This window comes from Colobus angolensis, unplaced genomic scaffold (assembly GCF_000951035.1).
Source record: "Colobus angolensis palliatus isolate OR3802 unplaced genomic scaffold, Cang.pa_1.0 Scaffold202, whole genome shotgun sequence".
Taxonomy (NCBI): Eukaryota; Metazoa; Chordata; class Mammalia; order Primates; family Cercopithecidae; genus Colobus; species Colobus angolensis.
In genome coordinates, this window is record NW_012115178.1 from 3,153,401 (window position 1) to 3,180,100 (window position 26,700).

General features: G+C 34.4%; 1 protein-coding gene across 2 annotated transcripts in view; it reads right to left on the bottom strand.

Moving 5' to 3' along the window:
- Positions 1-26,700, bottom strand: part of STRN3 (striatin, calmodulin binding protein 3) — a 145,701-nt gene that overhangs the window by 6,729 nt on the left and 112,272 nt on the right. The window contains exons 9-16 of one of the 2 annotated variants that reach the window (XM_011941851.1): positions 18,030-18,170; positions 12,929-13,062; positions 11,418-11,593; positions 11,189-11,236; positions 10,459-10,580; positions 6,354-6,521; positions 4,607-4,747; positions 1,730-1,837 (exon numbers count right to left, since the gene is read on the bottom strand). In XM_011941851.1, the coding sequence (XP_011797241.1) occupies positions 1,730-1,837; positions 4,607-4,747; positions 6,354-6,521; positions 10,459-10,580; positions 11,189-11,236; positions 11,418-11,593; positions 12,929-13,062; positions 18,030-18,170 (1,038 nt within the window). The remainder of the gene's footprint in view (positions 1-1,729; positions 1,838-4,606; positions 4,748-6,353; positions 6,522-10,458; positions 10,581-11,188; positions 11,237-11,417; positions 11,594-12,928; positions 13,063-18,029; positions 18,171-26,700) is intronic. The other variant, XM_011941852.1, reaches the window with a different exon arrangement.

The following is a 26,700-nucleotide window of genomic DNA, read 5'->3' on the forward strand; positions in this document are numbered from 1 at the left end:
AGAGAGAGAGAGAGAGAGAGAGAGAGAGAGAGAGAGAGAGACAGAGAGAGAGAGACAGAGAGAGAGAGAGAAAGGTGACAGAGAGGAGGTCAATTGAGAAATACTTTTTTCTGCTGTGGTCAGGCACAGTGGCTTACGCCTGTAATCCCAGAACTTTGGGAGGCTGAGGCGGGCAGATCACTTGAGCTCTGGAGTTCAAGACCAGCCTGGCTGACTTGGTGAAACCCCATGTCTACTAAAAATACAAAAATTAGCCGGACATGGTGACACACACCTGTAGTCCCAGCTATGTGGGAGGCTGAGGCACCAGAATCAATTGAACCCCAAGAAGTGGAGGCTGCAGTGAGCTGAGATGGTGCCACTGCCCTACAGCTCTGGGCAACAGAGCAAGACTGGCTCAAAAAAAAAAAAAAAAAAAACAAGAAAAGAAAAGGATTTTTTTTTTCTATTATTTGGAACCTACTGCTTCAATTATCTTCATAATACAGGCAAGGTACTAGTTAACAGAAAGAATAAATAGGTGGAATTTGGAAACAATTTGTAAGACTATACGCTGCTTATTTGATATTGAGTAAACTTTTACTGACCACTTTCTTGATTTCTGCTAATAAAATAGCTCTACAGATTCTCACCTTTTGCTTTTAATATAACTACTAAAATTCCTGAACTTTCCCATATAACTGTAAATCTTCAATAATTAATAAAAAGGAATCTTTTTAGAAACACAAAGGAAATTAACCTCTCTGCTCTTGCAGCAGAGAAAAACATTATTGGTTTCATAAAAATAGTTCAAAGGATTGATTTGATAAAGTATTAAATTGAGAACACAGGCCAGGAGCAGTGGCTTATGCCTATAATCCCAGCATTTTAGGAGGCTGAGATGGGAGAACTGCTTGAGCTCAGGAGTTCAAGACCAGCCTGGGCAACACAGTGAGACCTTGTCTCTATTAAAAAAAAAAAAAAAAAAACTTTAAATATTTTTTTAAAGAGAACATCCACTTGAATCTTACCTCCTGTGCACAAGCTGTAAATATTCATTTTGTCTGCAATTTGTTAAAAAGAATCTGTCCATGAAAGCGTTGTTTGAACAAAAGAGTTTCATCGTTAAGACTACAGGCTAAACATATTGCCATTTTCTATATAATCTTGAAAGATAAACCTGTAATTCTGGGTCACTGTCTTACTTGATAATTTGTTACCCTGTAACAATGTTGCAATTAACATTTACCTTTCTTATTTAGAAGTCCTTCAGTACCCTGACTGTTCTAGTCCCTCCTCAAAGTAGCCTTTCTAGCTGTCAGACCTTTCCTGAGAGAGAGCAAGCAATATATTATGTACTATTCTAGGTAATGACTAGATAATGGGCAACAAGAGTGAAACCGCCACAAAAAAAAAAAAAAAAACTGGAAATGCCAAACACCAGAAAGAGACCTCTTCCATCATACTTATTCATAACAGAATATGAGGAAAGAATTTCAAATGGAAGGATCTACATTTAATTAACATGACTTGAAGAAATCATAATAACTAGGCAAGGTATTATGGCTAGTTAAGGATAAAACAACATAAATGTTAAGTGTGCAACATTAAGAAAAGCAAAAATCTGAGTTAAAATGGTTTCATTTGGCAATTTCATATCTGAAAACTCAATATACCTTATATAAAACAGCATTATTGATCATCTCAAATTTACAGTATAACTAATATGAAAAGAAGACAATTTGCTTACCCGTTTTATTGTCAAAAAATTTGATGTGTCTATCTTCATGAGCAGTTATTGTAACAGGAAGTGTGGGATGACTTACTACTCTGTTGATATGATTATTAGATTGTAAACCTGAAAAATAAAGGAAGACAATCCGTTAAAATTCAAATTTTTAATAAGAAGTTGGATAATGGCCTTTTTAATCATGCTAAAATATAAAAACCATTAAAAACTAAACCTTTTGCATAAAACAAAAAATCTGACAACGAAACAAGGACTCCAGAGAGATTTTTTAAAAACAAACATTTACGTTATTATGTCCTATAATATAGACTGTACTAGGCTCAAATTTAGAAAAAATGAGAAGTGTTTTAATGCAGCCCTTTATTATAGGTAGTTTAGAATTTTTAAAAGATCTACAATTATTACTACTAATAAACAGTCCATATAAGAGTTATAAGCATTTAAAGAAGGGAAACATTAACAATTGCTAGTTAGATGTTTGTAAGGAACAACCCCCATCCTACCTACACTGACAAAAACAAAAAAACAGAAAACTGGAATTAATGCTCTTTAAAGATGAGATTTTTTTCTTTTCCAGTAAGCTCTTACTAACTTTTTATTAAAGATGAGGGAGAACAGAGAAATATCAAAACGAATAAATGGGGGAAAAATCCTCAATATTAATAGACTTTAGATCATTCATTCTGCATGTGTACTGCAACTCATATATTACACCTAAACACAGAAAAAAATATGTATATATAGCTATCTATGTAGGGTAATTTAAAAAATAGGTTTGAGGAGATACTGGGAGACTTAGAAGATAATTTTGGTTTAAGACCTGACCATGGCACCATGTAAATATTTTACATAATTACAAAGCAATTTTTTTTTAAAGAGACGAAGTCTCACTCTGTCGCCTAGGCTGGAGTACAATGGTGCAATCATAGCTCACTGTAACCTTGAACTCCTGAGCTCAAGTGCTTCTGCTTCAGTCTCCAAAGCTAGGACGACAGGCACACATCACCATGCCCAGCTAATTTTTTAAGCTTTTGGTAGAGATGGGGCCTTACTATGTTACCCATGCTGGTCTCTACTCCTAGCCTCAAGCTATCTTCCTGCCTTGGCCTCCCAAAGTGGTGGGATTACAGGCATGAGCCAATGCGCCCAGCCAACAGTTGTTTTTCTAAAAGAAATTAATGAAAATCAAAAGTAAAATTAAACAAATGAACTTAAGTATATCCAACTGGTGGTATAACTACAAAGGAAGGAACTATTCCAAGTGATTTTAAAGCACAGACATTAGATTGTATATCGCTAGTGGAATATACCCTAATTACAAAGTTTTATTATCAATATTTAATCTTTCCATGGTAATGGTATTATCACTGAGACAATTCTGTGTATACTGTGGGTGGGGTAAATAAAGTAAGAAACAATTTTGTTGAGAACCAAAATAAATCTGAATTTGAAGTGGAAGTATTTTACTGTTTAAAAAATGCTTATTTCTTAGCTCTGTACATTGAAAGAGTCTAATACAATGAACAACCCAGGAGCCATGAAGACCATGAGGATCAACTCAGCAGCCTAGCACCCCAACTGTAGTCTCTAAATGCCATTTCCCACTAAAAGAAACCACAACTCCTTAAATAAATAGCTGATTTCAGATCTAGGGCACAAAATGAACAAGATGAACCTAGCACATCTTGTCATATGTCATACGAGGAAGCTATCAACAACTACCAAGGTCATGGCAAAAGGACTCAGGAGCCAACCTCAGCCCCACTGAATAAGCCCCACTGGCCAAAATGAAAGGATGTGAACAGCAATAAATAAAGATAATACCTGCAATGGATTGAAACACATCAAATACATTATATCCATGAGAGAGTACGATGATACCAAAAACACCACCCAAGACAAACCGGTCACCTTTAGAGGGTGATAGCAAACCAACTCATTATTTTGAAAACTGGTAAATAAAGGGGAAAACCAAAACCCAATAATTTATCTTGCCTTTCCTTAATACACACTAACTCCAAGGTAACCAAATTATTGATAAGGAGATGTTCTTTTTTATAGGAATAATCTAGCTAATAAATGGAGAGGGAATGATAAAATTAGAAAATTAGTTTTCAATAGAAAATGAATGAACCCAAGCAATAATCCAGACTTAAAACATCACAAAAATCTAAACAACCAGAAAATACTTACCTCTGATAAAAGCTTACAAATTACTTGTGAAGTAAAGTTGCCAAAAACATTTAAAAAAATTTAAAAGAAAAAAACAGTGAACCTGAATTTGAATAAGTCTTTAGATCTATAATCAGTTCACAGGAGAATTGTGAATAGAAATAGAGAAGCACATTAAATAACACAGATATGCAACTAGCAAAATTCAGACTGTAGGAAACTTCACAAGACAAAGTAGCCAATTTCTTCAATTTTTAAAAAAAAGGAACATAAAAGAGATGAAGGGGAATCTACAGATGAAGAGAGACCTGAGAGACCTATCAACCAATTGCAATACATAAATCTTATGCGATCCTTATCTAAATAAACTGTAAAACACATACCACATACCACATGTGTAATACTGGGCATTTATAGATAGGTATTAAAACTGAATGATGAGTACATTAGGTTCATTATGTTATTTTCTCTACTCTCACCTTCATATTGCTCTAGTCATTCCTCTTTTCCCATACGTCCACCCAAACTTTTAAGCAAAATTTGAAGAAATAGCAGAAATAATATAAATAAGTATAACTGTAACATTATGAAACTATTTTGCCATCCTAAATTCAAATAGTGAAAACATTAAAATTAGCTAAAAGATCACCCTCTACTGTGTAATAACCCTTTTTAAGGTTTCAAAGAAACTCCATGAAAACTTACCAGAATCTACCTGCGATGAAAGTATCACCAATGACTGTGATGTTTCTAAATCATAAATTACGGCACTACCAGTGTTGAAAGAGGTTACCATATGAGCTGGATCACAGCCTATAAAGTCAACTGACGTAGGTATTGCATGCTCTGAAATGAGCCCAAAGCCAGACAATGTAAACAAAGTAAAATTCTATGAAATCTCTACTTTTCTAATCAGAAAAAGGAATTCAAATAATCTTGAAATACTGTTAATAATGAAAAGGAATACAACCGTGTCAGGATGGTAAGATAAGAAGTATCTTTTCCTCAATTATTTAAAAAATTTATAGCATTTTAATAAAATGCTAACTACAGAGCTCATAAAGAGTAAACACATGCAAAAGTTATTTCTTTTATTACACATTTTCTTCTAAGGGATGAAATAAAATCCTAGTCTTTTGGCCAACTTGCCAATAATACTTCTTACTGTAAAATGATAAATTAGCATTCTCACATAACTGTTTTGGCAGACTGGTTCACCTGTCAGAGATCTGTAGGCTTATCAAGGAGCTAATACAAGTCAAATTTTTGGACTCATGAAAATGGCTTGGACTCTGGAATCAGCTGATGCAGTAAATTTAAAACGGCCTGAGCAGCAATTTCTCTCTTTAACATACTAAATTAAACTAGCCAGATCAATGCACAATTAGACGAAATGTGGAGCCAAGCTATTAACTATCTAGATGAAGCCAGAAACAAATATCTAAATGAATTCTTACCTCTAAAGCTTGGATAACTGAAAATTAGTACCACTAAGGTGTCTAAGAGACACAAAATTATACATTTACTACTCACCTGTTTTAAAATAATATGTATTTTTACATAATAAAGGCCTAATTTAAAAAATTAAAAGCGGGGCACGGTGGCTCATGCCTGTAATCCCAGCACTCTGGGAGGCTGCGGTGGGCAGATTACAAGGTCAGGAGATCGAGACCATCCTGGCTACCATGGTGAAACCCCGTCTCTACCAAAAATACAAAAAAATTAGCTAGGAATGGTGGCAGGCGACTGTGGCCCCAGCTGCTCGGGAGGCTGGGGCAGGAGAATGGTGTGAACCCGGGAGGCGGAGCTTGCAGTGAGCAGAGATCACACCACTGCACTCCAGCCTGGGCGACAGGGCGAGACTCCATCTCAAAATAAAAAAAAAAAAAAAAAAGAAAAGAAAAAGAAAAAAAATTAAAAATGACTTGGAAAACAAGACCAGTAAATGTCTTCAAAAGGTAAACTGGTTAAAGCCTTTTTAAATAGAAAATATTTAAAATCATGAAAATAACCCAATTTGTACTTTTCCAGTTAGGGGTTCAGTGATTATGGCTGGACTACTCAACTAGTGTGCTCAGGGTCATGGAACACATGGTTTATAGGTATGCTTGAGACTGTGATCCCTTCAGTCTTTGTGGGTAGTCATCTGGAACAGATGGTGTGCCTCCTGTTGTCCCTGTGAGTATCCTCATTTGTCTATTCCACTATTATATACAAGTAGTTTTACATTTTTAAAAAATTGAACACAAAAAAGGTAAAAAAGAACTGCACTACGGAATATAGTTGCAAAGCACTTCAAAAAAAAATGAGTAAAAAGATTATCCTAACTTTTACAAAATTATTTCAATATCTCTCTTCGGAGCAGTAAAGAAATAAATCAATTACTTTGTCCTTTATATATTCCAAATTTTTTAAAAAACAAACTTTTCTCACAGATGCAAAATTTACTTACTTTTATCTCCATTGTAAGTGCAAATACATGGCAATTTTTCTTGTGGATTCCATAACCTAACAGTGCCATCTGCTGAACAAGACAGTAATTGATTTTTTATGCCACTATAAGCAAGACCCCAAACTGCATCTGTATGACCAACTAAAGTGCCAGCTAGAACATTTGGCTCTGGAGAAAAAACAAACAAAAAATCAGGTAAAAGAAGTTTAAAAGAAACTTTGATACATAAAGAAAACTTACTATATAACTAAGTATAAAGAACACAACATAAATTTAGGCCACAAGAAGACAGATCAAAGTGTACATAGTGGCTACATCTAAGAGTAGAATTATGGCCTATTTTTATCCCCTCCTCCCATCAACATTTTTCTGTATTTTCACAATTTTCTATAAAGGAACATGTGTTTTTTTAAAAAAACAGCTTTTTTGAGATACAGATATAATTTACATACCATACAACTCACTCATTTAAAGTGTATAATTCAATGATTTTTGGTATGTTGCTTACAGATTTATACAACCATCATGACAATTAATTTTAGGACACTTTCATCACTCATTAGTCACTTCCCCCAATTCCTCCTCCCCACCTTTTCACAAGTCTAGGCAACAACTAATGCTCTGTCTCTATAGATGTGTCCTATTACGAACAATTTCTATAAATGGAATCATACAATATGTGGTCTTTTGTGACTGGGTTCTTTCACTGAGTATGTTTTCTTTTTTTCTTTTTGAAATAGGGTCTTGCTCTGTCACCCAGGCTGGAGTACAGCGGCACAGTCACAGTTCACTGCAACCTTGACCTCCTGGTCATTGAACATGTTTTCAAGGTATTTATCCATGTTGAAGCATGTATCAGTACTTCATTTATTTTTAGTGCCAAATAATATTCTGCTGCATGGATATACCATATTTTATTTATCTGTTCCTTAACTGACAGACATTTGACAGCTGATAACAGTGAGCATAATCTGTCTGACAATCCTGTTTTTCTAGTAAACTCCTCCCACTTTGCATGAATGCTTCTTATCATCTCCACAATTCTCACAGCTCCCAACCTCTCTTCCACATGACTATGCCTCATACTTCACTGAGAAAATACAGCATTCAAATAATGCTGTATGTTTCTTATCCCCCATCTTCTTACTGCCTAATATATAAATGATTAGCGTCTAAAGGTATCTTCTCCTAGCTTCCAGATACAAGCAAGGAATCTGTCCTCCATCCTATCAAGGGCTAGTACCAGATGTCACTAACTTGCTGTAATGTTTACTGCTTCTCTACTACACAAATTCTCCTCCTTAGGATCATTACTACAGTGAAAATAAACTTGTTCCAGAATCTCGTCAACAAAAAATCTTCATTAATCCTACCCTACCAGCCCTTCTACTCAGCAGTAGAAATATGCTTTTCACTTCCTGTTTACTCTTCAAATCACTCCAGTTTGGTTTCTGATACCATTACCACACCAAAACAATCCTTGCTAATGATGATCCCTATACTATCAAATTTAATCATCTTTGATGATACAAAACATTTTGTTGTTGTTCCCACTATATTGCTTTTCATCCATATAGTCTGACATGAAAGATTATCCAGAGGTCCCTTCATCCTTCAGTCTTAGCTCCAGCATCCAAACTCTATCTGGCCAAGATGTGGGTGACCTGCTGGTCACTTATAAAAGCGAAACTTTATATCATATTATTAGAACTCTCAGTAACATTTGAAAGTACAGACTGCTTCTTTCTTCTCAAAATGGGTTTCTTCTTTAGTGTGCTTCCATGATTTCACACACTCTCCTGCACTTCCGTCTGTCTTTTGGATCACACCTCCTCAGTTTCCTTTGTTGGCTCTCTTGCTCTAGTCACCCTCCCAGTGTCAGAATTACGAGGACTTTAGTCCCAGGTTGTCTTCTCTTCTTACATTAAACAATACACTCTCCCTGTATTGCCCATTCTTATAGCTTAATGTATCATCTGTATAGAGAAGACTGTCCATGTTTTTAACTTCAATCGAGATCGCTTTGGGCTCCTTAGTTGTGTATTACCTACTTGATACTGTCATCCTTTAACATGCCTAAAATCTGAACTCACCATCTTAAATCTCCTTACACCAGTTCCGCCCCCGTTTCAATAAATGCTCCCATCACATGCTCAGTTACTCACATCAAACACTCAGGACTGGTGATGAAAATGTTCTGAAATTAGTGATGATGGCTGTACAACTTTGTGAACATAGTAAAAACTACTGAAATGTAGACTTAATTTTTAATTTTTTTTTAAAGATGGGGTCTTGTGGCTGTGCATAGTGGCTCATGCCCATCATCCCAACACTTTGGGAGGCTGAGGCAGGTGGATCACTTGAGCTCAGGAGTTTTAAGACCACCCCGGGCAACACGGTCACCATTTCTACAAAAAATACAAAAATAGTGGAGGTGGTAGCTCACACCTGTGGTCCCAGCTCCTCAGGAGGATGGCTTGGGCCTGGGAGGCAGAGGTTGCAGTAAGCCAAGATCACGCCACTGCCCTCCAGCCTAGGAGACAGAGCGAGACCCTATTTCCAAAAAAGAGAGAGAGAAAGAGAAATTGGGTCTCCTCTTTTGCCCAGGCTGGAGTACACCGGCACCATCATAGCTCACTACAGCCCTGACTTCCTACACTCAAATGATCCTCCCAGCTCAGCCTCCCGAGTGTCTGGGACTATAGGCACGTGCCACCACATGTGGCTAATCTTTAAATTTTTGGTAGACATGAGGTCTCAATGTGTTGTCCAGGCTGGTCTTGAACTCCTGGCCTCAAGTGATCTTCCCACTTCGGCCTACCAAAGTGGTGGGATTACAGGAGTGGGCCATTGTGTACAGTCTGAACCGTATACTTTAAAAAGGTGAATTTTATGATATGTAAATTATATCTCAATAAAGCGTTAAACATATACAATCAAATTAAGCGTCACTCACCCATCACTTTATCTACTCAACATAATTTATCAAAAAATCCTGTCTATTCTACCACTCTCCCTCAGTTTATCTTAAAACCACTTCTAACTACCACCATTCTAATCTTGGTAATATGGTCTATCACCTAGTTTACTAGACTACTATATGACAGCAGCCTCCTAACTGGTATTTTTCTTTCCACTCTTCTCACCTTCAATTTATTCTTCTCACAACAGACACAGTCACCTTTTTAAAACCTTACATTTATCAGATAACTTTCTGGCTTAAAACTCTTTACTGAAAGTTTCCTTTTATCCTTCAGATTTTGGCTTGAATCTCACTATTTTAGAAAGACCTTTCTTGACTAACTCTTCTAGAGAGAAGGTTCTGCCTGTTACTCCCTCTCACAGTACTCTATCTTCTTATCATTTATCACAATTTGTAACCATACATCCCATCCCTTTGCTTATTTATGTCTCTACTTTCCATTAAACAATCTTATTTCTTGACATAGTGCTTACCACAATGCCTAGCTAATGTAGGCACAAAGTGGTGTTAAATAAAAAGAACAAAGAGTTCATAAACATTGTTTTAATATAATTATTGATAATGCCCTTACAAATATATTTGAACACAGGTACAGGTAGGTGTTTCTGTAGAACAGATTTCTAAAAGCTCCATTTGTAAGTCAAAGGAGGTTTCTTTTCTTTTTCTTTCCATTTTGAAATTAAAAATGTTTTTGTTTATAAGAGCTAAGAATAACAAAAAAATTTTTGGGCTCCAAAAAGTTTTAATGATTTACACCCTTGCTGTTGGTTCCACTGTCTTTTGCTAATATTTTTTAAAATATATAAACTATTTCTTAAGTTCAAAACTTTGTTACTTAGATTATATTTTGTTTCCTTCTCCTTTTTGTAACTACTACCTAAATTAACACTTTAATTAATATAGTTTTTTTTAACAACAGAGAAAGTATCAATTCATAGGCTTAAATACCCATGGCATGACATTTCCTAATTTTTCTCTTTAATAAAGCAATTTATTAGCAAATGGAAGAACTAAATGAGGTGACTAACATAGGTTTAAATAACCTTGTAATCCTATTTGAGGTATTTACTTTTGTCAGCTCCATTCAGTTAAAAAAAAATACATTTTGATCCTTTTACTTACCATACGTATCATATGGATCCACAGTGGGACTGGGCATATTCCACCACTGGATGGTTGCATCAATACCACCGCTGAAACACTGTTCTCCATTAGAACTAATAGCTAATGACAGAACAGGGCCACTATTGTAGGACGAGAAGAAAAAAAAACTACTGATAAATTCTAAGAAGAAACTCAAGTCTCCATTCCCCCAACCTCTGAATTTATGTAATATCTAAAAACTGTTTTAACAGAACATGTACATATGAATGGTACTTTTTTTTTTTTTTGGAGACGGGGTCTCACTCTGTCACCAGCCCAGACTAGAGAGCAGTGTTGATCTCAGCTCACTAAAACTTCCGCCTCCCAGGTTCAAGCAATTCTCTTGCCTCAGCCTCCCTAGTAGCTGAGACTACAGGCGCATGCCACCACGCCCAGCTGATTTTTGTATTTTGTGGTAGAGATGGGAGTTCACCATGTTGGCCAGGCTGGTCTCGAACTCCTGACCTCAAGTGATCTGCCCACTTCAGCCTCCCAAAGTCCTGGGATTACAGGCGTGAACTACTGCATCTAGCCTGAATGGTACTATTATATTCATATTTTCACCAATACAGTTATTAAATAGCTATTATTCAAGTAATACATCTTTTCTAATGTAAAACATTGAGAAAATTACAAGGTTTGAGGACTGATAAATAATATTTAACAGTAAGTATGATTGTTAATTAAATACCAATTCAGTAAAACTTACATGTGGGCCCTAAATGTGTAGATAGGCTCTACATCTAAAGAGGCACTCCTAAAAGAGGGGAAAAAGGGTAGGGGAAGAAAAGGCAATTAAATAACTATAAATCAGTGGTTGATATTAAACAGTCATTAGATCAAATGTGTGCATTAAAGATATGCAACAATAATGAGGAATAATTACTTATATTAGCAAAATTAGAATAAATACACCAGGCTAATATTAAAATACTTGCTTTTTGGCAGGAACTGTTTTTTGCAGGTTCCAGAGTTTCAGGGTATGGTCCTCAGAAGCAGTAACCAGCACAGGTTCTACAGGATGAAAAGCTAATGCCCGTACTCCATCAAAATGGCTACGTAGTGTATACTTGGGATTCCATGTCTTTCGAAAGGCATCTTTATTAGCAGGCAACTAAAAGGAAAGAGCACAATATTTAGTGGTAAAAGTAGTAAACTGGAAGGCATGTGGAGTGTTTATTCATTTGTTTTTGGTGTGTTTTAACACATGTATTTAAAACTGTTCGGCTAAAATGTCCAGTGGAAATTTAATGTACCTTTAAAACTTCCTAAAAAATCTTTATCATTTAATAATAACTCAGAATAATTTCATTTGCCTTACAAATAGCCTAGATCAAATGCAGAGTTCTTTAGTCTGTTTATACCTATCAAGTTAAACCCAAAGCTCCTATTAAATGTCAGATGAGAACAAAATCGTCATTGCTACCACTGCTGCAATACTTTACATGAAAAATAATTACATATTACAAATATCCAACGGTACAGTATTAACAGTAAAGTCATTTAGGAAATGTATTAACGTGAAATTTTTAAAGGCAGCAAGTTAAGGTACTTTCTGAAAGTCTGAACTAAAGACCCTTTAAGAATATTTTTATCCCATTTTCATAATTCTTGGTATTGACAGAGGTTTATCTTTTTACCTTCACATTTCTCCATCTGTAAAGACAGGCTGTGAAACCACTTCTAAAGCAGTCAAAAGTTTACTGGAATTTAGTTGCTTATGTATTTTAAAAAATATATTAATGAGAATAATCCAGCCCACCAAAGGCTGTCTCTAAAAAGCATGCTAACATTAAGTATAAAATGTAGAAAAAAGAAATTCATTATAAAAAGAAAAAAATTGCTGAAAAACTGCAATTAACATAAAGATCTAACAGGTATAGTTAACTCTCAATTGAAATATTAATGTCTAGAAAAATTAAATCCAAGACAAGTTTCACCTCTAACACTGGACTCCCTCCCCATCCCTTCCATCCACTCCCCATCCCTCTAATGGAGTTAAGTATTCAGGAAATGATGCAAGCTAACTTTAAAATGTTCAGAAACTTTAAAATATTTCCTTAAGAAAATAAAAGTTCAAAAATAAAACATGCTTTCTAAGAAGTATTCTGAAGGCAAATATGTGATTCAGGTTATTTTTTTTTTTGTTAACACCAAAATATGGCTTAATTTGAGATAATTGAGAGTTGACTACTCAAGATGTATTTATTGACCAATATATTAATCATCTCAAACTTCTAGTTAATCCACCAAAATACCTAAAACAAAATTTAAATACCACAAAGAAAGTAGTTATAAAAGAAAAACTACATGTCACTTCAAATCAACACATTGACACAAACTTATCTTTTCCATGCACCTTGACATTAATTCTGTTTTATAAGTGATTCCAAAAAATAAGGAGCCTTCTATTAAATCATTAAAAAATTAAAAATAAAACTGCACTTACATCATAACTATAGTCTGCATCATTTGTTACCGTCAAGTCTGCAAGGTCTCCAAGGCCCAGTACACTTAACAAAACATCATCAGAACCCATAATAAATGACTTGCCTCCTCCAGATGGAAACGTTATTGGTTCAGCTATAAAGAACAAAACCGCTTCTTAAATGCTGAAAAATCATACAGTACAAGACAATATTGTGGGGAAAATTTAAGCACTTAACAGTTACAATATTCAGTAATATAATTAATTTTTATTTTCCCACTTCTACTCAAAAAATCCTGTTACTAAGCAGTGTTAAACAAATGTGTTGGAACTGTGGTGTAGTAGCTGTCCACAAATAAAATGTGCACTAGATATGTTATTCTGGGGTGGAAGTTGGGGCACAAAAGCTTTATCTAAATCTCTTATCACTTCAGTACAATTATAACTACAGTTTACATGTTAAATAAGAAATAGGACAAATTTTGATTAAATAATGGAGTTAAAAATCAGATTTCTGCTATTCATGGGGGAAACCTCTACCATGGACCTCAAGGACCTCAAAGTAGTCATACAGTATTTTTTAAATGTTAATAGGTTGTTGCTAAGCCCTTTTGCTTTCTAAAGAAGTACTAGGCATTCTAGTCCCTGATAAAAACTAGTATAAACACTGAAATGTAAATGGTTTACAGTCAGCTATATACTATATCAGTTCACTAGAAGGAAGCTTTAATTGTTCAGATTCCTTCAGTATCAGCAATGGTCTAGGAAAAAGTTCTTCCACCAACATCAGTTTCCTTTCTATAAAGAGGTTAATCCATGTGGTCTTCAGACCATCTTCCTACTTTGTTTGTTTGTTTGTTTGTTTATTTATTTATTTAGAGACAGAGTCTTTCTCTGTCACCCAGGCTGGAATGCAGTGGTGCGATCTTGGCTCACTGCAACCTCCACCTCCTGGGTTCAAGCAATTCTGTCTCAGCCTCCCAAGTAGCTGGGATTACAGGTGCCAGCCATCACGCCCGGCTAATATTTTTGTTTTTAGTAGAGATGGGCTTTCACCATGTTGGCCAGGCTGGTCTTGAACTCCTGACCTCAAGTGATCCGCCCACCTCGGTCTCCCAAAGTGCTGGGATTACAAGCGTGAACCACCGCGTCCAGCCTGTCTTCCGGCTTTAAAGCTTTGACTATGATTTTTATTTTAATGTCCCATTCTAGTCACCATGGCATTCTAAAATGAAGCAACTAATCTTGACCACAGAGTTTTAATTTCTGATCAGATGTGCCATTTCAATTTCAAACTAAACTCAGGTTGAGCTTCACTTAGATTTCTCGACTATATATCATGTGCATTATTACAGCTTTTCATGTTAATATTAGCAGTTCCAATCATTTAAAATGTGTTTTCCTTTCTATACATACTATTAACCAATTAAACTCTGCCATAATTGAATAACTATTATCTAAATATTTTGTTGTAACAGTCATAGTTTAAGCAACAACCTTCAATATCATTTCAAACATGCTTTGAAAGCAAAAATTTAACATTAAGGTAACAAGGGAGAAATAAATCATTATAATATAAAACTCAATGTATTAAAACACACTTAAAATTCATGAGCAAATTTAAAAGGGAAACATTATACAAAAAATTAAGCTGATTGTCAATTTTTAAAAAATTCCCATGAAAAATGATATAAATATGCTACAGGAAACACAAGAGCTGTAATGAAACTTGACAGTCATCACTAACACTACTGGAAATAATTCTGAGAAGATATAATTCATATATGTATACTACGGCAAAATAAAATTCATCTTTATTTAAAACATCTTATTTTATTATTGTATCCTATCAAAGTAAGCTATATAATCTGACTCAATAGGGTTCTAAAATGCTGCTCTGATTCCGTTACTTGATCTAAAATGAATCTGAAAGCACCTGACAGAAAATATATACATAGAGACCCTAAGTAGTATTTAATCTTTCAATTATGACACTTATTGAATCTGAATAATCTGTAGCATTGATCTTTTCCTACAAATTATTAGTATGCAGTTATTGGCAATACCAGAAGCAGCTAAAAACTATAAAATCAATAATTTAAACTTATGTTTAAGGATAATTACATAAAAGTCATTAGATAACATTTACTCAGAGCATTTTTCTCTAGACAAAGAAATAGTTTTACTTTAAGCTCATAATTTGTTTCTAAAATGCCACAGTTCTTCCCACTCACAATTATACAAACATTCACTGACACAAATCTTAAAAGTCCAATAAAATAACTTTAACAAATTATTTTGCAGGACAATCTCTGATCAGCCACTGACCAATTTAGGAGCATGTGAACCTAAGTGACTGGATGTTAGTTTTACTCGAGTTTTGGATTAATTGTACTTAACAAAAAATCAGTATTATACTCATTTCTAATTAATCATATGACCATATTTCTATCCTTTTCTCTATATACACACATATATTTCATGACATATTTATGTAGATATTGCAAGCTATTCTGCTTACTCAGTATTTACATATATATGTGTAAAACTTCTTTTACACTATTACCTCTGCTTTCCATATTACCCATCACTGTGGCATATGGTAATCACAGCAGCTACTCGTTTGTTTATCCTTATTTCCCTGCAGATGGAATTAATTTATATCCTAAAAATTCATTTTATTAATGGTAATATTACCCATAGTATAAAATGTCATTAGTAATTCAAAGAAAAATATAATTATTTTAACCAGCCTAAAAAAGTAGTCTTGGTATCTTTGTTTTTTTTTTCTAATAGAGACAGGGTTTTGCTATGTTGCCCAGGTTGGTCTTGAATTCCTGGGCTCAAGTGATCCTCCTGCCTTGGGCTCCCAAAGTGCTGGAATTACAGGCATGAGCTACTATGCCTGGCCTAGTTTTTAATTTAATGATGGAAATTATAACACATTTTAATAGGAGGCCTAAGAAGGATTTCATCAAGTAATATAACAATACTAGTATAACGGGTCTATAAAATACAAGGTCTTTTTCAGATTTTTATAACTAATCTTCCTTTTGATGGACACTTATCATGAAGAAAACCTGTAGCTCGCATATTGAACTATTTTTCCCAAGAACTTAGTCCAGGTAACAGAGTCCATTTATACCATGGGCAACATGGTATGTCTCAAGTCTTTAGTAACAACAGTCTAGAAGACTGTAATGTTGAAGTACCACTCCTAGAAAACAGACATTGTTCTTTACAAAATGAGGTAGGACACGGACTTGAAAAGTAAAGAAGTTGGACACTGCCACTGAAAATAAAGAGATTATGTACTCCAAAGCTGCCTTCTTAGCTTGAAGTCAAACTCACATCTCTTTAAGTAACAAATTCTAGTAAGATCGACACTTCAAAAACTGTAATGAAGTTCACACTTATCAAATCTCTCCCCTCGCCCTCCTCCCAGCATCAAGAAACAGATCACTGACCTATATTCTTTCTTTAAAACACACACATAACACATAAACAAACACACAGAGAGCTCTAAGTTGGTTTTTGTGTAGAGTGTGCCTTGACTGGCTTTAACCATAAGTCACTGGTTTGAAACATTTAAAGGGGTTCACACTGCTAACATGAGTTTGCCCTAAACTGCAAAACTTGCAGTTTAAACGTACATTAATTACAAAAATTGTAGCAAGTTGTGCTATGCATATTTGGCAAAACAGACCAAAAACGAAGCAAAATCACCACTAAATGCATTAAAAAAAAAAAAAAAAAAGGAGTTGCTATGTGTAGTTTAGAAAATACTTCTAAAGTAAAACAGGAATATATCTCAATAGTGGAAATGAGATCTGAAAAAATTAACAGACACTATTTTATTTTTCATTCATTTTGCTTTGAATGACTGTTATTTTAGTGATTTTCTTTTTAAGGTGAGTGAAGTAAATGGTAAATTATGAGAGGGAAAAAAATGCAAACTTATTTAACTGTAAGGAAACTGTGCCACTAGGGAAATCTTAAAAGGGAACAAGATGCATTTAAAATTTTTTGACTGGGACATCAAACAAATCCTCTTTACACAGCAAAGGTAGTAACATCAATGAAATTTAATATATATACCAAATTACTGTGTCTCATATGTCACAATAATCTTCGGTTAAAAACTCAGATTCAACACTTATAAACATCTAGACTTAGAGTTATAAATGATTCAAGTATACCTACATATCTTTGGCCAAAATCAATTTTGGAAAAAATGTTTAAGTAGTACTTTCATTTCCTACACATTTCTGGTTTAGGCAAATTTTATAAAATTCATTACTAGGTAGCATATACTTGCTACCAAGTTAAAGAATAATGATACTGCCTTATTCTCAAAGGATTAATTGAGGCAACAGTTACATATATTTTTTAAAGTAATATATATTTAAAGTAACAAGTTGGGCACTGTGGCTAACACCTGTAATCCCAGCACTTTGGGAGCCAAGGTAGGCGGATCACTTGAGGTCAGGAGTTTGAGACCAGCCTGGCCAACATGGTAATACTCTGTCTCTACTAAAAATACAAAAAACTGGCCAGGCATGGTGGCATGCGCCTGTAGTCCCAGCTACTTGGGAGGCTGAGGCAGGAGACTCGCTTGACCCCAGGAGGTGAAAGTTGCAGTGAGTTGCACTCCAGCCTGGGCGACAGAGTGAGACTCAGTCTCACGGAGAAAAAAAAGGTTCCAAGCACAATGCCTGGCACCACAGCTGTCTTCTAGTAAGTGGTAATTATTATTAGCTGCTAAATTTAAGCAATAAGACAAAATGAGCAGCTTTTTCCACACGTATTAAGTTTGTTTTTGTAAATTACTATTTTCCCATTACTGGATCTGTAGTTAAAGTTGAAGAAAAGACTCTGAATTCACCTATAATGGAAACAACTCCTCCTCACATTAAAAACGAAAACAAAATATGAAGAAATAGAAGCCAGAAATGTCAAAATCCCTAAATTAATTACATCAAGAGCTTGCCCAACACCTTCTCTAAAGATCACATAAAATGATCATCAACATTTGAAACAGTAGCCTAGTTGCAATATTAAGATGTGATTTGGATTTAAGGTCTTCTGAAATGTAAATAAACGTGGTAGCTAAATTTTGTACCTTCCTCTGCTCTTGCACCTTCATGATCAGTCATTCTAGTAGAGGCTGACCTAGACTGATTAATGATTCCTGAAGGGATGTGGGGCAGCTCATCATCTCCCAGATCAGCTATCATGTCGTAGAGTTTTGTCCTGTTGGCCCCTGTAAATTAATGTCAGCAGTAGAGGTTCATTTAATGGCTACCGCTTGACTTGCCAGTAGCGTCTAAAACCAGTTCATTAACAAAACAGACTATTAAGAAGTCTCAGTTATTAAAATATCAGAAAATTAAAGATGTCTTCCATTTTCCATACCATCCCCCAAAACACATTGAGTTTAAATATTTATTATTTCTGTGGAGAGATATATATAAAGATACATATATGTATTACATATATCTCTCTCTCTAAAGACATATATATATCTCTCTCCATAGAATACTTAAGAGAGAGTTCTTTAAAGTTCTGTAAACTCACAGACACAGAAGGTATCATTAAAACAATGGAAAATTTTGGTGTTTAAGGTTAACATTTACCAGTATAAAGAATAAAACAAGGGCTTTTCAACATAACTCACTGTTTAAAAAAGTTAACAAAGGAGTAAGTACAAATAATTTTTATGAGGGTGCAACAAACGATTAACTTTACCTGGTGTTTCCATGGATATTTTCCTGCCATGTTAGTACAAATTTGTCATTAACAAATCAACCCCAATTTCTTTCAAAATGTTTTTCTCACTTTTCCCAAATCTGAAAAACCTGATTTATCCATGAGATAGATCTCTGAGTTTCTCAAAATGATATGAAAGTCAGCACTGTCATAAGCCATAAATATAAGGGAAGAATTTTGGCTGTTGCCTGGATAATTCAGGCCAAACTATATAAAACTCAAAAGCTTCTGTAGTATTGCAGAATATTCTTTAACTCTGAAATTTAGAAATAGCAGAATTATTCATTTTGAACCATATATTTTGAAAGAAAACTTAAGTTTTAAGAATGTCAGAAAAAAATACTTTGAAAAGACAATGCTTTATAATCTACATAAGTTTAAAAAAATAAAATGGGTAAGTCCAAGGTCAAACATTATGACCTTATATTTACTAACGTCATCATTAATGGATGTTAAGTTCACTGTGGCTATTTGAGTGTAAGTAACTCTAAGAACTATTACCCATCTATGTATCCTTAACAAAATGCCAGGCAATTAGATGGTAAAACTTAGTGGAAATAGGTGGACTTTTAAACATTTATTGGTCCTATTTTACAGTAATTACTAATTTCTTAGAAATGCTTAAACAACTCTACTTCTGGATTAGGTAATATGTTATGTATTCTGAATTTCCTAACAATAATGAGGAAATTCAGTGTTACCTGAGGATTCCCCCCAAAGACAAATGACTGTAAATAAATTCTCCAATAAACAAAAAACTGTCCACTGGATATCCAACCACCAGTTAAATTCAACGTAAAAGAACATAAACATTATTCTTTCTCAAAAAATAGCTCCCTTTTTTAACTTTCCCACTTGTATGACTACCACTACCATTTGTTTAATTTTGCTTCTTAAAATTCTGCAACCACATCTTAATTCTTCAACTTGTAAAATTATAAAAGGGTGGGGGCTGTTTTTAAAAAAGAATCTTCCTTTAAAGTATTCTCCAAGTTTATCTCTCTATTGACTTTAATCAAGGCTTTCAACCTTATGAATTACTACAATAGACTCCCAATCGGTTCTTCTATCTCTGAGCTCCATTTACCTTCAATCACATTAATATAGTACAACTAATTTTCCAAAATTATCACATTTATTATATCTCCCATCACTAAGAAACCACAAGTAGCACTTCAACACTCTGGATCAAAGTTAACTAAAATCATGTACTTAACCTTTCATATGCTTTATGATCTGATCCTATTTTTTATACCCCATCTTATCTTTTAATGATCCACAATACAAACTCCCTTCATTTTCCAGTCAAAGCAGTTTCCATATGTAGTTTCAGTGTTCACTGAGTTTACTTCTGCCATATTTTGTCATATTTGTCCTCACCCGTTCTCAGAAAGGTGAGAATGCTTTCTACACACACACACACACACACACACACACACACACACACACTTCCTAATCTTCTAACATGTACCTCAGCCTATCTGAATTCTACCCATTCCTCCACATCAGTTTCAGTTTCATATCTTCTGTAAAGCTTTTGTTGATCTTTCAATGTTCTCTTATTTGTGCGTAACATAAAATGACTTTATTAAATACTACCTTGTAAATAATTTCATTATATGATAGTTAATGTGAAACATAATAAAGGCTTGTTACAGATAATAAAGTTTTGTTACAGATAATGTAAAGTCAAAGTCTTTCTGTACACATGAACTGGGAGATACAGAAGAGAAAGAAATTAGGAGATATTATGGAAGCTACTGTTCAAACTGAGGATCCCAAATTATATAATATTATTTACATACTATAGCCAGATAGTTTCAGTGTGACACAGTGCCAAGTTGAGGAAATGATGAAACTTCCCTGCTCTAATCCTAGTTTCTCAAACGCTGCCAAAAGATGACAGCAGATTTCACAATTTAGTCTTTACTCTATTGTGTAGAGCATCTTTCAACTGCAAATTTAATGTCTTCATTTTCTTTCTAAACCTATCCAATATTCTAAATATAATAAATGCAACAAAACAATTTCAAATAAAAAATGTGAAGTCTTATCAGCAATGAGAAAACTGTAGGGGTATAACAGGATACTAGACAATATTAATATCAATATTTAAAGGCATATTTGAAGGCCCATTAAGCACTAATTAAATAAAAACTGAAATTTATACAAGTACAAATACTTTTTCTAATTCTTACAGCAAGAAAAACTTTTATTTTTTAATTTTTGTTACTATTTTTGAGACAAGGTCTTGCCCTGTCACTCAGGCTAGAATGCAGTGACACAAACATGGCTCTCTACAGCCTTGATCTCCTTGGTTCTTGACCTCCCGGACTCAAGGGATCCTTCCGCTGCAGCCTGCCCAGTAGCTGGGACCACAGGCACATACCACCAAGCTTGACTAATTTTTAAAAAATTTTTATAGAGACAGGGTCTTACCATGTTGTCCAGGCTGGTCTTGAACTCTTAGACTCAGGCAATCCTCCTACCTCGGTCTCCAGAGTAGCTGGGACCACAGTCATGTACTACCACACTCAGCTAATTTTTGTATTTTTTATTTTTGTAGAGATGGTCTCACCATGCTGCCTAGCCTGGTATTGAGCTCCTGGGGTGAAGCAATCCTCTCTCCTAAGCATCCCAAAGTGCTAGGATTGCAGGCATGCGCCACCGTGCCCAGCTAGAAAAACTTTTCTACTACTGTGAAAACAACCCACCTACTTCTTAACAAATACAAAGTCCTATATAAATGCATAATCCTCTAAACAGACTGACACAATGAAAAACATACTAATTATGTCATGTGTAAGCCAAACTATAGACTACTGTTATGTTTTCAAATTCCACTCTAACACATACACGCTTATGCCATGAAATTTATCTTCCTATGCTCTCTATCACTGTAAGTAAAATAGTACTTTTGAATAAATCTAACATTTTCCCTTTCTCAAATAAGCCCTCCCTTTGTTGATCAACTTTTATATTCTGAAGCAAAACTGTTAGGAGGCAAACAATCTGGAAAAGATAAGCTTATTTAGTTAAGTCGTGTTTGCTAGATCTGTTCTGTTTTCTATAATTAAAGCTTTCACACGACAACTGTTGTCTTAAATAAATGAGATCACAATAATAAGAAAAAATAACTTCAGCTGCAAAATGACTCTTCCGTTTTAAAAAGTGTACTGATTAAAGAGTATCAATCTGATACATTCTGATCCTAGGCAAAATACCTAAGTTATTTTCTTGAAAGAAAAAAATCCCGAGTTAAAGGACATGAATAGTTTGTTTTTAAAGAGTGAAATTAAAGTCAGAAACATAAAACCACATGCCTAGTTGAAAATAACATCTCTTTTCTATGAAACAATTTTGTTTTTGTCTTTGAGGGAGGAGAGAGAATATAACTATTCTGTGAGCTCTTCGAATTAGTACTATGTGCTAAACGGAAGTAGCTTACTCATCACAGATAATCTGTAGTGTGAGCAAAGGTGTTTTTAAAAGCCTACTTAAGAGTAATTTCTTCTTAAATGTATTCAAATGCCTAATTTTGGATATCTGGCTTCAAGTCACACTTTTAAAAACTGGATTTCCTGTTGACAACATGTTTTCTTGGATCTGGAATAGCAAACGACAAATATTAATACAAAACTTTAAAAATAAAAATTAGAAAATGACTTGGGGGAGCTCACTTATGATTTTTAAGAAATGCTGAAAAAGTTACAAGACTTCCCCGTTTCAAATGTATTGATAATCAGGCCAGAAGGTGCATAGCAATTCTGCAATGCCAGTAAAGGAAAGAAGGGAAATAGCAAAAAAAAATCATATTCTATACATAGAAGAGACAGAAAAGTTAGGATAAATGAGAATAATTAGGAAAATTAAGATAAATCCACTCACTAAGAACCAGGAATGCAAACACATATTCCCAAAATGTGAATTTTTTAAAATGGGGAAAGCCTATACATCTTTTCAAGAAAGGAAACGAAATAATCTTTTATTGGTAAGTTTAAATTTTATAGGTATAATATAGCTTAAGAGTAACAACAGGCTATAAGAATAATAGCTCCTATCAAAGGAAAATACATTATTATAATCCACAGTTTAAACTGTCCATGTTGAAAAGGAGTAACAAATATCAAAGAAAGTCTTAAAAGATTTTTAGCTGCTTCTAACTAAAGCCTCCATATTTCAGATGCTTCATTCACACTATGTAATTTTTAATCATTGATTTACATGTTTTTACTAAGATATAAAATACAGCACAAATGGAGACCTTAAAAAGTTAGAAAAATGCTATCAGCCCAACATTTTTACAAAAGATTCACTTCAAGCTCCTCCCAAATTACAGAAAAGAGAAATTATTAAAAAGTGAAAGAAAACTGAGTTTTAGCTTAGATATTAGTATTGCATCAATGTTTACTTCTTGATTTTCATGACTGTACTATGGTCATACACCAGAATGTCTTTGTTTAAATACATACTAATATATTTAAAGAGCAACATGTCTATAACTTACTTTTCTGAACTATTAAAAAAAAAAGAAATACATGGCCAGGTACAGTGGCTCATGCCTGAAATCTTTCTTTTTTTTTCTTTTTTGAGATGGTCTCCCTCTGTCGCCCAGGCTGGAGTGCAGTGGCGCGATCTTGGCTCACTGCAACCTCTGTCTCCTGGGTTCAAGTGATTCTCCTGCCTCAGCCTCCCCAAGTAGCTGGGATTACAGGTGTGAGCCACCACGCCCAGCTAATTTTTTTTGTATTTTTAGTAGAGACAAGGTTTCACGATGTTGGCCAGGCTGATCTCAAACTCTTGACCCCAGGTGATCTGCCCGCCTCGGCCTCCCAAAGTGCTGGGATTATAGGCATGAACCACTGCACCCAGCCTCATGCCTGAAATCTTAATGCTTTGGGAGGTTGAGGTGAGACGATCACTTGAGGCCATGAGTTTGAGACCTGCCCAGGCAACATACATCTTGTCTATTAAAAAACATCTTGTCTATTAAAAAATGTAAAAGTTAGCCAGGCATAGTGGTGCACACCTGTGGTCCCAGCTACTCGGGAGGCGGGAGTGGAAAGACTGCTTGAGCTACGATGTGCTACTGCACTCCATCTGGGGAAGCAGAGAGCCTGTTTCAAAAAATAAATAAATAAAAAAGAATATATTTACAGAAAGGAAAGGGAAAAGCAAGTGTGGTAAAGTGTTAACATTTGGTGGGCAACCTGGGTAAAAAGTATATGGAATTCTCTGTACTATTCTCACAAAATTTTCTTAAGTAAGAAATTATGTCAAAATAAAAAGTTAAAAGGAAAAGGAAGCTTAACCCTGTGAAGCCTGAGACAAAAATAACTGCATCAAGCCTCTTTAGTTTCATGGTATTGACTCTTAAGAGTATTAATAAGATAAAGTACATCTCAATTATATTGTATATCTCACTTAGTGAGAAGGAAATACTGAAGTGGGTCTACATTCCAAGGCAAGGCTGTCACTTTTAACCCCTTTTCCTCTTGCAGGGGGCAGGGTAAAAAAAAAAAGAAAAAAAAAAAGGAAGAGTGGGATACAGTGAACAAGCTGGAAGACACAGAAACTTTAATTTAGCACTTGATTTTAGAAGCCTTTCCATTTAAAAGTCAAATCTTGAATGGGTCTTTACAAAGTTAAAAAGTCAGCATTCCTGCCATTTTTCTCTTTCCCTTCCAAAAAAAAAGAAAAAGAAAAAATACTGGATTACATCTGCTGATTCCATATGGTAAAGTCAGCAAATAGTTTTCTTCCCTCTAAGACACTGCAGTGAAAAACCTGTAGAAGCTTATACTAATTCAGTAGGTGTGACTTATTAACAAATTCTGGAATAAAGAAAAAAATCAAGGTTGGTAAATGTATACAAATTTACATTTACATAGGTAGAATAAGTTCTGGTTCAATTATACAGTAGGGTGACTATAGCTAATGATATATTTCAAGAGAATTCTATATTTCAAGATAGCTAGAAAAAAAGGGTATGAGTGCTGTAACCACAAAGAAATGATGAATATGCTAACTACTCTCATTTTCATTATTCAATGTTTAAATATATTAAAATGTCATACTGTGTCCCATAAATATTTATAATTATGTGTCATTTATAAGCAAAAAAAAAATTTTTAAGAAATCAAAAGACTACAGATAATGAATTATTCTAACTTGTACAAAGCTACCTAAAGAGAACATCAGAATAACAATATGGGCTAGATAATAGAAATGCTAAGAAATTCATGAATTATCTTTTCATGTAAAATTATATCTTAGTATTAACACGATGAGTTATTTGAATTAAGATTATTAGAAGTTTGTGATCTATAAACAGAAAAAAAAGTTTTTACTTTCTTAAACTCTATTTTCATGGCAAGGATTCAGAGCCAACATTTTCACACTGAATTCTGTATTCAAGAGCAAAAATTTTTTAATTTACAAAATTTCATAAAGGAAGCATAAAAAAGAAACATAATTTATTTCTCAATTATCTTTCCTGAGACACTTTGCTAGAGACCTTATCCCTATATCTACTTACATTAGTAGCCTTAAAGACAGTAATACTTAAAAAATGTTTAAAAATTAGAAACAAATCTACAGGTTTAACTAATAGAAGCTAAGTTAGATCCACAAAAATTGTATTTTAAATGACTGTGAAACATTAAGAAATAATGAGTTAAATTACAACAATAATATTCTAGTTAAAACATTAAGAAGGAGGTTTTGTGTATACAGACTTTTAAGAAAAGATGGATGAATATATGCCAAATAGTCTCTGAGTGGTAGGATTGCAGGTGATTTTTATAGTTTTTCTTTATGTTCCTGTATACTTCTTATATTATCTGAATAACAAGCATGTGTTATGTTGATGATTATATAGCAAAATTCATTTTTTTGAAAAAACAGATATGAAATCAAAATTAAAGTGGAATGGGCTGAATAACAGAATACCCATCTAGATAGTAAGATGTTATTGAGACATGAAAGCCTTAAGTTATGAATTTGGGGTCTCCAGGTACTGATTCAATAAAAGTAGTTCACTTTCATCCATTTCACATACTGGGTTCCTCTCTGTTGTTTGGAAAGAAAAAAAAAATCACAAACATATACAAAGGAATTATTTGCTGACATAAAATGATGTTTTCTATGATGGTAGTAGGCAAATCATAATATTGTGTGTTTTAAGGTCCAATTAAAAAAAACATAAGGCCGAGCATGGTGGCTCATGCCTATAATCTTAACACTCTGAAAAGCTGAGGTGGAAGAATGGCCTGAGGCCAAGAGTTCGAGACCAGCTTGGGCAATACAGAGAAACCCCCATCTCTACAAAAAAATTTTAAAAATAAAATATTAGCCAGGTGTGGTGGCACGTGCCTATAGTCCCAGCTACTCAGGAGGCTGAGGTGGGAAGATATCTTGAGGGCAGGAGAGTTCAAGGCTACAGTGAGCTATAATTTGCACTACTGCACTCCAAACTGGGTTCTAAAAAAATTAAAATTTGTATGAGGGATTAAAAATTCAGCTTTAGTTTATGTTTCTAATATTTCTTAAACACACTTAAACATACTTTTTTTAATTAAAAATATTATAAAGAAAAGTTTAAAAGCAACAACTAAAAAAGACCTTGACTTACATCTTATTTGTAGAACTCAAAAAGATATAGGTCTATCAGAGGGGGAAAATGGGATACTTCCATCTTAAATTAGAAGCAACATTACCTAATATTTCCCAAAAAAAAATCTTCAGCAGATTTAGTCAGTTTCTGATACTATATATAAAATAAGCAATCCACTAGTAAAATGAACTACTTTATTTCTTTAAAAAACAAAAAAAATTAAACCCTAGGCCGGGCACAGTGGCTCATGCCTGTAATCCCAGCACTTTGGGAGGCCAAGGCAGGCAGATCATGACGAAGTCAGGAGATTGAGATCATCCTGGCTAATGTGGTAAATCCCCGTCTCTACTAAAAATACAAAAAATTAGCCAGGCATGGTGGCATGTGCCTGTAGTCCCAGCTACTCAGG